At 53.2% G+C, this 13,173-nt stretch overlaps 1 protein-coding gene and 1 long non-coding RNA gene across 8 annotated transcripts in view; one reads left to right on the top strand and one right to left on the bottom strand.

Moving 5' to 3' along the window:
• The window catches only part of CE2H19orf47 (chromosome E2 C19orf47 homolog), a 36,837-nt gene that overhangs the window by 9,559 nt on the left and 14,105 nt on the right, over positions 1-13,173 (bottom strand). For 3 of the 7 annotated variants that reach the window (XM_045046085.1, XM_045046084.1, XM_045046078.1), the window contains 4 exons: positions 12,196-12,333; positions 9,159-9,311; positions 7,716-7,786; positions 4,803-6,071 (listed from right to left, as the gene is read on the bottom strand). In XM_045046085.1, the coding sequence (XP_044902020.1) occupies positions 5,577-6,071; positions 7,716-7,786; positions 9,159-9,311; positions 12,196-12,333 (857 nt within the window). In that variant the 3' untranslated portion in view covers positions 4,803-5,576. Of the gene's footprint in view, positions 1-4,802; positions 6,072-7,715; positions 7,787-9,158; positions 9,312-12,195; positions 12,334-13,173 lie in introns of those variants that run through there. The other 4 variants (XM_045046082.1, XM_045046080.1, XM_045046083.1 and 1 more) reach the window with 4 other exon arrangements.
• LOC123382265 lies at positions 2,285-3,487 on the top strand. Its single transcript, XR_006590381.1, has 2 exons — positions 2,285-2,875; positions 2,990-3,487. It is a non-coding gene; the product is annotated as an uncharacterized LOC123382265 (long non-coding RNA).

The following is a 13,173-nucleotide window of genomic DNA, read 5'->3' as shown; positions in this document are numbered from 1 at the left end:
CTCACGAACTGTGAGATCATGACCTGAGCCGAAGTTGGACGCTCCACAGACTGAGCCACCCAGGCGCCCTCCCAGGTTTATTTCTAATTCGTGTCAGTACTTTGCCCTCAAGGCAGTGAAGCCTAAGCCCTGTACTCCTTAGGTGTGGGCTGTGCAGAGTGACTTCCCTTCAAAGAGTTCAGTACAGAAAGGGAGAGAGCAAACTGACAGTGCAGAAATCTGGCAAATAGTAGGTAATGAAGCCAGGTGACCAAGGTTAACATAGACTGTGGTAAATCACATGGACAGCATGCACCCTACAGACGATGTGATAAAATGGCACTCTACCTCGGAGCTCTTCCTCTGAAAAACACATAACCCTGGTCTAATAAGGAGAAAGACAAATCCCAATTGAGGGACAATCTCTAATAGACCTGCCCACTATTCTTCAAAACTGTCAAGGTCACCAAAAACTGCCAGAAGGGGCCTGAGGAAGCACGACAATACCCTATTTGTCAACACAAGTGTTCGACAACATAAACGTAATATGCTATCCTGGAACAGAAAAAGATATTAAAACTAAGGAAAAAGCTAAGGAAATGTGAAGAACTATGGACTTTAATACCTATGTGTCAATATTGGTTCACTCACTGTAACACATGAAATCATGCTAATGTAAGATGTTAATAATAGGGGAAATTGGAGGAGGGGTATACAGGAAGTCTGCTGGCAGAAATGCACTTCTCATTTTTTCTGCAAATCTGAAGTGTTCTAAAAAATAAAGTCTGTTGGGGCGCCTGGGTGGCAGTCGGTTGAGCATCCAACTCTTGATGTCAGCTCAGGTCGTGATCTCACAGTTCATGGGATTGAGCGCACGTCGGGCTCTGCACTCACAACATGGAGCCTGCATGGGATTCTCTCCCGCCCTCTTTCTCTGCTCCTCCCCTGCTTGTGCATGCTCCCTCCCTCTCTCTCTCTCTCTCAAAATAAATAAATAAACTAAAAAAATGTTTTTAATTAAAAAAACAAATAAATAATAAAGTCTGTTCTAAAAAATAAAGTCTTAAAAAAAAACAACTTAAAAAGGCAAGGCTCCTGGCCAGCTTCCTGACAGCAGACCTAGTCCTCCCACTTGCCAGCTGGGTCAGGCTTCGCCTGTTTGATGAAGTTTGCAGAGGCCTGGAGTTCACAAAGCAGGTGAAGTTCTGTGTAGGTAAACATCAGGCCTTCAAAGGCAGGGGTATATAGAAGTCGCACTCACCAGTCTAAGTCGGCTCAGATCCCCAGAGGAGGGAAAGGAGGAAGCAAGGCCGCCGCAGCCTGACACCTGGCCCATCTGGGTGGCACCCGGCTCCGACGCTGGAGGAAGGGGCGGTGGGGCTGCCTGGACGCTGGCTGCCCGCCATAGGTGCTATAAGTTCCCATCCCGCCTCTTCCGTCTACTGGTGTGAGCTAAGGAGGTCACCTCATCCCAAGACCACCATCCAAACAGAATCCTTCACCGGGAATGGCTCGGATCTGGCTCCATGACTTAGCCTGAGCCCTAGGTTCCCTGTCCCTCCATATGACATCTGTTTATGGGAGGAGAATAGGAAGTCCCTGACCTCCATGCTGCTGCCCTTTCCCTAAGGATTTGGGAAGTCTGTCAACTTACCAAAGCCCTTATTTAGTATTTCCTGGCACAAAGGTGTGGTTGGTGCTAGTTCTCAGCATTCCCTGACCTGCTTCCTCCAGTGGTCTCCAACCAGAAGAGTCCAACAGCTCTCCACTCCTTTCTGGAATGGGGTGATGAGTGTACGAATAAGTCGTGTGAGGAACGCCAATAATCTTGGGGCGGGGGGTGGGGAGCCTGGTTCAGATTTCCTACTGACCCAATTATCAGTAGTCACACTGAAGTATTGATATAACTGGAATTCTTCATATTCACCCCTGACCTGACTTCACATGGGACAAGCTTACCCACGGCAGCACAGCTTATGCTAGTAAGAGACTGGAAGCAACCCGAATTCCCTTTCAAAAAGGAAAGGAAAGGTGAAGTGAATTAGGCCATAAATATGCTTGTGTGCCTGTATATGTGTACTGTATGTTCCTCTGCCTGTATATATATATATGAGTGTGTGTGTGTAAACTTTTCACCATAAAGCCTTTGGAATCTTGAACCATACGAAAGTATTCTGCTCAAAAAAAAAAACTTAATAGAGGGGCACCTGGGTGGCTCAGTCAGCTGGGCTTCCGACTTCAGCTCAGGTCATGATCTCACAGCTTGTGGGTTCAGGCCCCACGTTGGGTTCTGTGCTGAAGCTCAGAACCTGGAGCCTGCTTCGGATTCTGTGTCTCCCTCTCTCTCTACCCCTCCCCCACCATTCATGCTCTGTCTCTCTCTCTCTCAAAAATGAATAAACATTAAAAAAAAAAATACTTAATAGAACCAGAGGAAAAATAACACACTTCTGTGGGTCCCAGATGCTGGGGTTGGTTTGGGGGAATCACCAAGTCAAACAGTGGGGACACACACTGTGGCTCTGGAGCAGCTAGGAGGCATAGGGGGTGTCTGGTCTGGCCCACCCAGCACATGGTGGCAGGAGGGGGCATGACTCTCATGGGCCACAGCATCCCAAAGCTGCAAATGCTTTTCACAACAAGTTGATTGGGGGGGGGGGGGACATGTACATGTAAATAACTCGAGAAAATCCAAAACTACTATCCTAGGACCCCACCCTCCCCTTTCCAAAAGGTCCTTGTTTCAAACCCACAATCAGCACAAGGTAGGGCTTACGGAGCGAGGTTCCTGGTTGGCTCCCTGACCTGCCACTTGCCAGCTGGGTGAGATGCGGGGCAGCTTACTCCCCTCTGGGCCTCCACAAAGAGCCACAGTGACGGGACTATCCTCACGCAGGTGAGCCTTTAGTGGGTAAGTGAGCGACACGTGTTTTTTACATCATTGCACATCAAGAAATTATCCAGTGCTCTTAAATTTAGTAACCGGAACTTTTCCTCTGAACCTTGGCAGTTGCTAGAATTGTCCATGAGGTGGAACCAGAGGAAATGACTGGGGAAAAAACCCCAAGAGTTGAAGAGCAGCAGGGAAAGCATTCGGCGTGTGAGCCCCTCCCTGTGGCGCCACCACAAGGGTGCAGCCTCCGGAATCACTGCTGCCAACAGCTGCTGTCCTTCTGAGGTACGACCTCCTGCAGTCCCCCCAAAAGGTCTAGCCTCAGCCCTCCCTACCGTGTCCTTCACACTGAAGCCCCACCCTTCACACCCAGGCCCTGTGCTTGGCTCGCTGCCCAACCCACAGTAGCCCCCGACACGACACAACCGAAACACTACAAATAGACAATCAGCTCAGGAAGATGACACAGATGTGGGGACGATGGTGATGATGGTTATATGACGGTGTGAATATACTTAATGCCACTGGACAGGATGCTCACTTTAAGATGGTTAAGATCGTCAAGTTTACGTTAGGTTTATTTTATCACAAAAAAAAAAAAAAAAACGGGTGACGTCTAATCTCATGCTCACCTGCTCTTGGGCCTCCCAACCCCCAGACCACTCCCGCTAATCCTATCAGTCCTGGTCTCTAAATGGGAAAAGGGCCCCCAATTCCCATCTGGGCCCTCTCCTGTCTCTATGCTCCCTTCAGGCTGGTGTCGCTCCTCGAAGCTCCCCGGGTGGCCCCCTCAACCCCAGCGGCCACGTGCCCTCCCACCCCCGCTCCTCTACCCCCAGCCTCCTGGTTTCCACAAACGGCACCTCTGGCTAGATGCTCCGGTGTCGAGGTGACCCCTGCTCCCCGCACCCCAGCTTCCCATCCATCCACGCTGCCCGCTGCTCTACCGAAGCCCACTCACCTTCCTCCTCCCCACGCGTCACCCCCCACCACCTTCCTTTCTTGCCCCAGTTCCTGTACGGCTGCCTCCCGACAATTTATCCTCCTCACAGGGGCCAAAGCCACCTTCACAAAAGGCAATTCAGACCATCCCTTGCTGGCTTTACCCTCCCCAACTTCTCAGAGCGTAGGGAAGATGTCCAATTCCTCACCATGAATCACAAAGCCCTAAGTCACCTGGTCCCCGCCCACCTGCCCCCACCTGTGCTACATGGCAGGCTCCTCATTCAGCCCCTGGCTCCCCTGACGCCTGACGGCCCCCTGGCCTCTCCCTGCTCCTCTCTCAACCTCTGCCCTGGCCGTGTCTTCGGCCGAACACTCTCCTCCTGCACTTCATGCAGCCGCTTCTGATCGTTCCCGGCTCAGCCCTTGCCTCAGCTCCTCTTAAAAGGCCTTCTTACCCCCAACTTCTGAAGAGGCCTTGGTCGCCTCTGCTCCTCACTCCCATTCTTCCGACAGCATGATCACTTTACCGCCATCTCCCTGGCCAGAGAGGTCAGCCGTGCTGGCAGGAGCTTGTCTGCCTTGCTCCCAACGGATCCCTAGCTCCTCAAACAGGCCTGGCACAGGGTAGGGGCTGTGCAGCAGTGAATGGGTGTGTGATCAAATCGGCAGGAGCTGCCTCACCAGGAAGCCAGCAATCTGGAAAGCTGCCAACAGGCAGAATGGCAGGCACAGGTGAAATATACGGTGGGGGGGGACAGACACAGAGGCAGGACCACCGCAGTGGGTTGATGGGGAGAGGAAGCCCAACTGAACGGGGACCGTGACCATTACTCCCTTCCACTGGGGGCCTGCAGCAAAGACATGGCCCACGTGGAGCCTTGACCTTCAGAGACAGAGCCCAACCCCTCACTGGCACCCCCACCCACATTGTGCTTTGTGTGAAAAACAACCCTGTGACTCACCCTGAAGGAGGGGAGGGAAACAGTTTGAAAGCCACAAAAATATATTAAAACAGCTGTTTTCTTCTCTCTCGGCACTGGCCTCCCTTCCCGGTGACCCTTGCTCGCCACCCGCCACAGGCTTTCAGAGAAAAAGACGCCCAGGGCCGGAAAACAGAGGGGCCCTGCTGCAGCCCAGGGTCTGGGAGCGAGGGCGGCTAACAGTCTCTACAGGCTCGACGCCACCGTCGACGGGGCCGCTGGGAGGCCGGAGGCGCAGGAGGGTCAGGCAGGACGCAGCGCACAGTCGGGCCTTGCCACAGGGACAGAAAACAGAAGAGAAATGAACAGCATGAAGAGAGGGAGAGACCGAGAAGTTAAAGTAGCATGGGGACGGGGCAGAGGGGCGAGGGGAAGTCGGGAAGTCGGCCCCTCCAGGTGACACCCGCTCTGGGGGACTGGAAGGCTGAGGAGCTGGGGCTGAGGCAGCAGATGCTGCTGAGAGGCAGGAAGGGGAATGGGGGAGGGAAAAGGGCACTTGGCTCTGGGAGAGGTAGAGGAGTGTGCCCTGCCAAGGCCACAGTCAGAGAGGAGAGAACAGAGGACGTGAGAGAAAGGAAAGACCGGAGCGGCAAGGCCAGGTCACAACGACCATCTCAGACTCAGAAAACTGGGGTGAGTCCCCAGAAAGCTCGGGCCGGCTCCAATGCCGAGGGAGACAAGCAGTGTCATCCAGAAGCCGGCAGAGGGTTGGGCGCGCCCTCACTGGAGCCTCTGCCGGAGCCAGGAGCCTGGAGAGGGGACTGCGCCCCGCCCAGAGGCTAGAAGGTCCTGCGGCCCAGTCTTTTGAACACGCTCACTGTGCCCGCATGGTCCATCTGGGCACCCAGGCCCTCGCTGGAGCTGTTCCCCCGGGGCCCCACCAGAGTCCTCTTAATGGTGACCTTGACCTCGGCTGAGGACTTACTCTTGGTGCTCGTGACCTGGCTGTCCTGGGCCTCAGGCACAAGGGCAGCCTTGCCCAGTCTCTGGATGATGCTGCCTTTGGACAGGGACTCTGGCTTCCTCTCGAGTCCAGGGCGTGAGGAAAGGGCCAGACGCCGCAGTGTTGGGGTGGCAGCCGTTGTGGCCGAACTTGTGGCCTTAGCTTTGACAGTCAGTGCTGGCTGGGGACTGGATTTGGCTGGGCCCCGGCCCAGCTTCTTCAGGACCCCGGCATACTGCAGGACAGAGCTGCTGCTGTCATTGTCGCTGTCCCAAGCCAGATCCTCGTCCATCTCTGGGGTGGCCCCCAGGCGGCTGAAGACTCCTGTGGGCTGCAGGGGTCAGAGACGGGACAAGTGAGCCATGTAGTCACTCAACATGCATGCACGGAGAGCTGCCCCATCTGTACCTGGCCTCACTGGGAGAAATCCCCAACAGTGGCACGCTACACAGTGGTGAGAGCCACGACAGGGGAGATTCAGGGACCTGGTGGGGCCCAGAGAAGACTCCTGACCTTGGCTGAAGTTCGGGAGAGACTCCCTGGACAAGAGACCTCAGAGATGAGATCTGAAAGTAACGGCAGGTGGGTCTAATAAAGAAGGGGGGAGAGAGAAGACGGAGAGAAGACCATTTGCAGAGATCTGCGGGAGAACATGAGAGAAGAAAAATTTGCTCATTCACTCAACAGACATTTCCTGAGTCCCGACTGTCCCTGGCCCCGTGCTGGGCGGTGCTGGGGAAACAGTGGTGACTAAGCACAGCCTTGGCCCTGCCCTCAGGGGGCTCCCAGTCCAGTGGGGAAGACAGACCTGGCGTGGGAAATGACCCCCAACGATTCCCTAATTACGACAGTGGTGCGTTCTCTGGAAGAGATGGGAGCACAGGTGGACAGGAGACAGGGAGGCCTCGACCCCTCTCGACTTCAGGGATGCTTTCTCCGAGGTACTGATGTTTAAGCCAGGCCCTCAAGGATGAATCAGCAGAGAAAAGAGCAAGGGCTAAGTCCCCAAGGCAGGAATAGGAATCATACTGATGGAGCACTCGCTCTGTGCCAAGCTCTTTACGCGGCTACATCTTCAAGCCACACGATCCTGAGTGTTATTATCCTGCTCATGATAAGACTCTAAGAAGTGAGGGAAAGGTTGGGTAAGCCCTGGCAAGCGAGGGCTGGAGAGGCAGGAAACACAGCTGGGGAGCTCCGGAGCAGTTAGTCAAAGGTGACACTTAAAGAGTGCCTGCTGTGCACCAGACACCCCCAGCACTGTGCAGGTGTGTGTCACTTAATCCTCACAAGCACCCCATGAGGTGTGCACTACACGGATAAGAAAGCTGAGGTACCAGGAGCTTAAGTGACGTGGCCAGAGCCATGCAGCCATGCAGCCAGGTGGTGACAGAGCTGGATTCATGCCGGGCAGGGCTCAGGCTGCGTGCTCCTAACACACACTGTCCCCGGGGCCCGCGGGACTGCAGGCCAAGGCAAGGAGGGTGGCGTTCATCCTGACCAGGGTGAAAGCATCTGGTGGGGGGTGGGTGGCCTGTCCTGGGGGTGGCACACACTGCTGCTATGGGGGGAGGGGCAGAAGGGGGTTCACAGGAGCTGCAGACCAGTTAGGAGGCCACCGCCCTATCCAGACAGGGAAAAGTGGCAGAGAAGGGAAGACAGACGGAGCCATCACTAGAGCCTGCCCGGAATGGGGCACTGGGGTGTCCCTGAGACGGGGCCCGGGAGGGGAGTTACTCTGGGGGAAGATGCCGAGGCCAGTCTGGGACATCTGGTGGGAGGACCCAAGGGCAGCATTCAGCAGTTGGCCAGACCCCGGGGGCTGGAAATCAGGAGAGACGTTGAGGTGCAAAGAACGGAACGGAGACTGTTAAGACAGGGGAGGCGGCCCAGGGAGTACGAGGGATGTGGGATCAACACCCGCAGGAAGACAAGAATCAGAGAACCCCAACTGGCTTCCCCGTTTCCAACTCACTTTATTCCCTGTTGTCGTGTCTGCCTTGGTCTCGGCGCCGAGGCGGTCGAACACGGACGTCCTGTGGAGACCTGGGAGGGAAGTGAGCCCTCAGCCAGCACCAACTGAGCCACGCGCGGAGCTTGGGCCCGGCCGAGCATCATGCATCGTGCAGACAAGGGAGGGGAGATGCGGCCCAGGCCCAGGCAGCTCCGGTCCAGGCAGGCACGGACTCTGTGTCTGAGCGCTGGCTGACACGGACCTGACTCACATGTTTCTGGCTAGTGCCAAATGTGGGAAAGATCCACTAAAATTGACCCTTGGGCTCCTGGAAACTTTGCACGAGTTTGTGAACGTGTGCGGGAAGAGTTCTAAATCCCTACTTGTTCCCTTCAGTCTTGTTCTGGGTCATGGGCCTCTGAGAGTCTGCTGAACGGATAAGCCCTCTCCCTAAATAACACCCTAAATAGCCATCAATGGGAGAATGTATACTAAATCATGATATACGAATACGATGCAAATATTAAATTTAAATGACCGTTAAAAAGAACAAAGCAGAGGAGCACCTGGGTGGCTCAGTCGGTTAAGCGTCCAACTTTGGCTCAGGTCATGATCTCACGGTTTGTGGGTTCAAGCCCCATGCTGGGCCCTGTGCTAACAGCTCAGAGCCTGGAGCCTGCTTGGGATTCTGTGTCTCCCTCTCTCTCTGCCCCTCCCCCACTTGCATTCTTTTTTTCTCACTCTCAAAAGTAAACATTTAAAATAAAAAAAGAATGAAGCACATCCACATGTATTTATGTGAAAAGATCTCAATAAAAGAATTCTAGAATAATACCTACAGGCTGCTGCTATTTGTGTTGAAATAGAAACAAACACCTCTCTATGTTTTTATATATAGATACACGCATGCAAGTCCACAGGTGCCGGTCTGGAAAGGTTAATGACGGCGTGGGACACGGGAGTGAGGGAAAGAATGAGTTGACATCGTATACTCTTCTGCACCATAGGAATGCTTTCCCCGTGGGAATGCGTACAACATTCTAAAAGGAACACTGTGAGGAAGACCATCTCTGCACTACCAGATGCAAACCCCAGCTACGGACTGAACCTCAACCAGACTCCTCTGGCTCATGATGATGGTTCCCACCATTTTGGGCACCCGCCCTCAGCCAGACACGGACACCACTTTACAGTCAGGCAGTCATGGAATCCAAGCCCCTGCCCTTGGGGAAGAGGTGCCAGGTGAAGCACCTGCTACACTAACTGCAGGATGCGAGGGTGGAGGTGGTGATGTGCTCTCCTCCTCTATGGCCACCCTCACTGTCCCCTTGGTCCAAGGCCCCCTGGATCTCGTTAGAGCCCACTTCTTGGCCAATGCCCATAGGGCATGACCAACCCCGCACAAAGCAGCAAAAGGGAAAGGCAGTCTCCACACCAAAGCGTGTGCCCCCGCCAGCACAGTACCTTTTGCCGCCTGCTGCTGCTCCAGGATCTTACGGGTCCGGGGGGTGGTGCCTTTGGGCATGTTGATGATGTATTTCCCCTCCATCTCGGCAGTGACCCGGCGCCGCTTGGTGGGAACGGCCAGGCTCTCCTCTTCGCGGCGGGCCAGGGCTGCTGGGGAGGAGAGGGGTGGTGAGCACCTTCTGGGGTGGCATGTTCTCCTGGGGTGGGGGCTAGATGCCCAACGAAGGGCACAAATGTGCCCTTTATCTCCATACGTTCAAATGACTGCAATCCCCTATCTTCCCAACCACCCCATCACCACTGACCCTGAACCACCAAGAAATTCAGAGGTCTGGGCACGACGGGGTTGCCGACGGTGCTCAGAATCCCCACGCTGTGGCGGGCCTCCCAGGCTCTCTCTGCCTCTGTCCCTGCCCCGAGCAGGCTGACTTCCCAGCCCAGTCAGGATCCCCTCAGAAGGGGAAACTGCTGGCTGATGGAAAAGTTCAAGAGCTCCAGCTAAGCAATGGTTTCACAGGTGTAATAATTTTTTTTAAATGAATCAAGCCGTATACTTGCAATTTGTATATCATGTCTAAGTAAATTATATCTCAATTAGAAAAACAAAATCCCCTCGACACTCCCAGGCCCACCACTTTTTCAATACTTTAGAAATCAATTTAAACTTTCTTACTCATGACATCAATCAAAAGGCCAGAAGGGCACCTGGGTGGCTCAGTCGGCTAAGCATTTGACTTCAGCTCAGGTCATGATCTCATGGATCGTGAGTTCAAGACTTGCGTCAGGCTCTGTGCTAACAACGCGAAGCCTACTTGGGGTCCTCTACCCCCTTCTCTCTGCCCCTCCCCCGCCCCAAGAAGTAAAGGGTCCAAAGAAGGGGATGAGGCACTTCTAAACACACACGGCAAAAAGGGAGCATGTGCAATGGAGGTGGACAGAGCATGAAGGGGCTGGGCATCAGAATAACAAAGCCCCCTCCCTGGGCCTCAGTCTCCACTTGTGCCAAGATCTTTGCTGTGGGGGTGGGTCCGACAAAGGCAGGACAGTGGGGCAGACAGAAAGACAGCTTGGAAGCCCAAAGGCCAGGGTCCTAGTCCCAGATTTCAAGCTGAGACCTGGAAGAGGAACAGAGGCCAAGCATAAAAGGTCTGTGAAGGAAGAATGTGCCGGGAGAAGGGAACATTGGGGCAGAAATACCACGACAGGAAGGAGCCTGGAAGGGAGCCAGGGAGAGACACAGGAGATGGACTCACATTCTGCACGACCTATAGGCCACGTGGGAAGATGACTTTGTTACTGGGACAATGGGAAGCCCTGGAGAGTTCTAGCTGAGTGTGAAAGGGTCAGGTTGAAGGTTTGAAAGGATCCTTCTGGCTGCTGAGAGAAAATGGTAGTTTCTTGACCTCTGACCCCTGCATCAAGCACAGGGCCCGGCACCAGTGCAGGCCTCAGTGAACATCTGTTAAAAAGGACTGAGACACTGGGGCGCCTGGGTGGCTCGGTTGGTTAAGCGTCCGACTTCGGCTCAGGTCATGATCTCACGGTCTGTGAGTTAGAGCCCCGCATCGGGCTCTGTGCTGACTGCTCGGAGCCTGGAGCCTGCTTCAGATTCTGTGTCTGCCTCTCTCTCTGCCCCTCCCCTGCTCATGCTCTGTCTCTGTCCGTCTCAAAAATAAATAAACGTTAAAAAAAAAATTTTTTTTTTTAATAAAAAAATAATTAAAAAAAAAGGACTGAGACACTAACATTAACCACTCTGGCAACAACAGATGTTGGCGAGGATGCAGAGAAAGAGGATCTCTTTTGCACTGATGGTGGGAATGGAAGCTGGTGCAGCCACTCTGGAAAGCAGTGTGGAGGTTCCTCAAAAAAGTAAAAATAGAACTACCCTATGACCCAGCAACTGCACTAGTAGGTGTTTACTCAAGGGATACAGGTATGTTGTTTCAAAGGGGCACACGCACCCCAATGTTTCTAGCAGCACTATCAACCATAGCCAAAGTATGGAAAGAGCCCAAATGTCCATCGATGGATGAATGGATAAAGAAGATGGGGTAACTATATATATATAATGGAGTATTACTCGGCAATCAAAAAGAATGAAATCTTGCCATTTGCAACTACATGGATGGGACTAGAGGGGATTATGCTAAGCGAAATTAGTCAGAGGAAAACAAATATCATATGACTTCACTCATATGAGGAATTTAAGATACAAAACAGATGAACATAAGGGAAGAGAAGCAAAAATAATATAAAAACAGGGAGGGGGACAAAACATAAGAGACTTATATGGAGAGAACAGAGGGTTACTGGAGGGGTTGGGGGGGGTGGGCTAAATGGGGGAGGGGCATCAAGGAATCTACTCCCGAAATCATTGTTGCACTAGATGCTAACTTGGATGTAAATTTAAAAAATAAATAAATGATTAAAAAAAAAAAAATGAGCCACCCATAGTCCACAGAGCTGTACTGTACGCTTAAGACTTAATTAAGGGGGTGACGTCAGGGGCGCCTGGGTGGCTCAGCGGGTTAAGCATCTGACTCAGTTTCGGCTCAGGTCAGGATCTGACAATTTCTGAGATCGAGCCTGCATCGGGCTCTGTGCTGAGAACACAGGGCTTGCTGGAGATTCTTTTTCTCCCTCTCTTTCTGCCTCCTCCCACTTGTTCTCTCTCTCTATCAAAACAAATAAATAAACATTTAAAAAAACAAAAGAGGGTGACACCATATTAAGCATTTTTTCCGTAATAAGACAAAATAAAAAATTTAAAAAGACTGAACAGACCCCTGAGTGAGAACCGCCGTGCCCCTGTGCTGTTAAGTACACCACGTCCACAGCTTCCCACTGTCCCCATTCTATAGACTTGGAAAGCAAGGCACACAGAGGTACAGGGGCTTGACCAAATCCAAACGCTTTGGACACCCTGAGGCCTTCAAAGCACCATGAGATATTCGGAACGTGACCCCCAAATACCATCTGCCAACCCACACTCACCCCCAGCTCCTCCCGCCATCTGCCCAAACCCCCTTACCGGCAGCCTTGGCAGTCTTCGCTGCCATCTTGTTGGACACGGTGACTGAGATCTTGGAGGTGCTGGTGTCCGGCCGCCTCGGTGGAGTGCCGGGTGGGGAGTCACGGTTCAGACTGTTAGCAATCATTCGAGAGGCAGCTGCAGGGAGGAAAGGCGAGGGTCCCATCGTCCCTGGGATGGAGGCCAGGACACAGAAGACAAGCCTTGGGACTACATGGGGAAGGGGCAGCTGGGGTCCCCCTGTAGCTGCACTGCCATGATGGGGATGCTTGGGCGTCAGCCAGTCTAAACAGGAGCTAGCCCGCTCCTCACCGCCTGGGGGTCCTTCCTGAGGGCCTAGACCAGACTGGTTCCTGTCACTCTTCACCCAACAGTTACCCAGCCCTGTTCTGAGCTCCTCTCCCAGCTCCACTTCAGCCCAGCTGGTCTGGGGATCTTCTTCCCCCAGAAGTGTGCACCTTCTCAAAGCACATGCTGTTCCCTCTGCCTGGCATGCAGTTCCCTGAGTACCAACAGGCCTTCTCTGGCTCTTTACTCAGGTCTCCTCTCAGACAGCACCTCCTTAGAAAAAGCTTCCTGGACCTCTCCATCCCCTCTACCACCCTGACCCTACGCAAGGCTCTCTTTTTCTTCGTAGCCCTAATCGCTGCTTGACATCAAATTACACGTTTTTGTTTGCTGGTGGGCTCTCCCACGAGCATGCAAGCCCCATGAGAAGACAATGCCCATTTATTTCTGTATCCCTAGTGCCTATCACAGTTTCTGGTGCTTTAGAGGTCCTCACGGAACATCTACTGGCAAAGATGAACACTATCACTGAAAATCCCAACATCCCTACCAAACAGATCTACTGCAAGCCAATTTTACAGATGAGGAAATGGTGACTCCAGGAGGGGATCACTCAGCCAGGTCCCTAAGCAGTGGTGGGTCCGGCTCCAGTTGGGCTGAGGGGAGATAAGCGGTAACCCCCTTCTGGGG

The sequence above is a fragment of the Felis catus genome, chromosome E2 (assembly GCF_018350175.1).
Source record: "Felis catus isolate Fca126 chromosome E2, F.catus_Fca126_mat1.0, whole genome shotgun sequence".
Lineage (NCBI taxonomy): Eukaryota > Metazoa > Chordata > Mammalia > Carnivora > Felidae > Felis > Felis catus.
The sequence above is the reverse complement of the archived record's forward strand: the minus strand, read 5'-3'. Positions and strand labels throughout refer to the sequence as shown.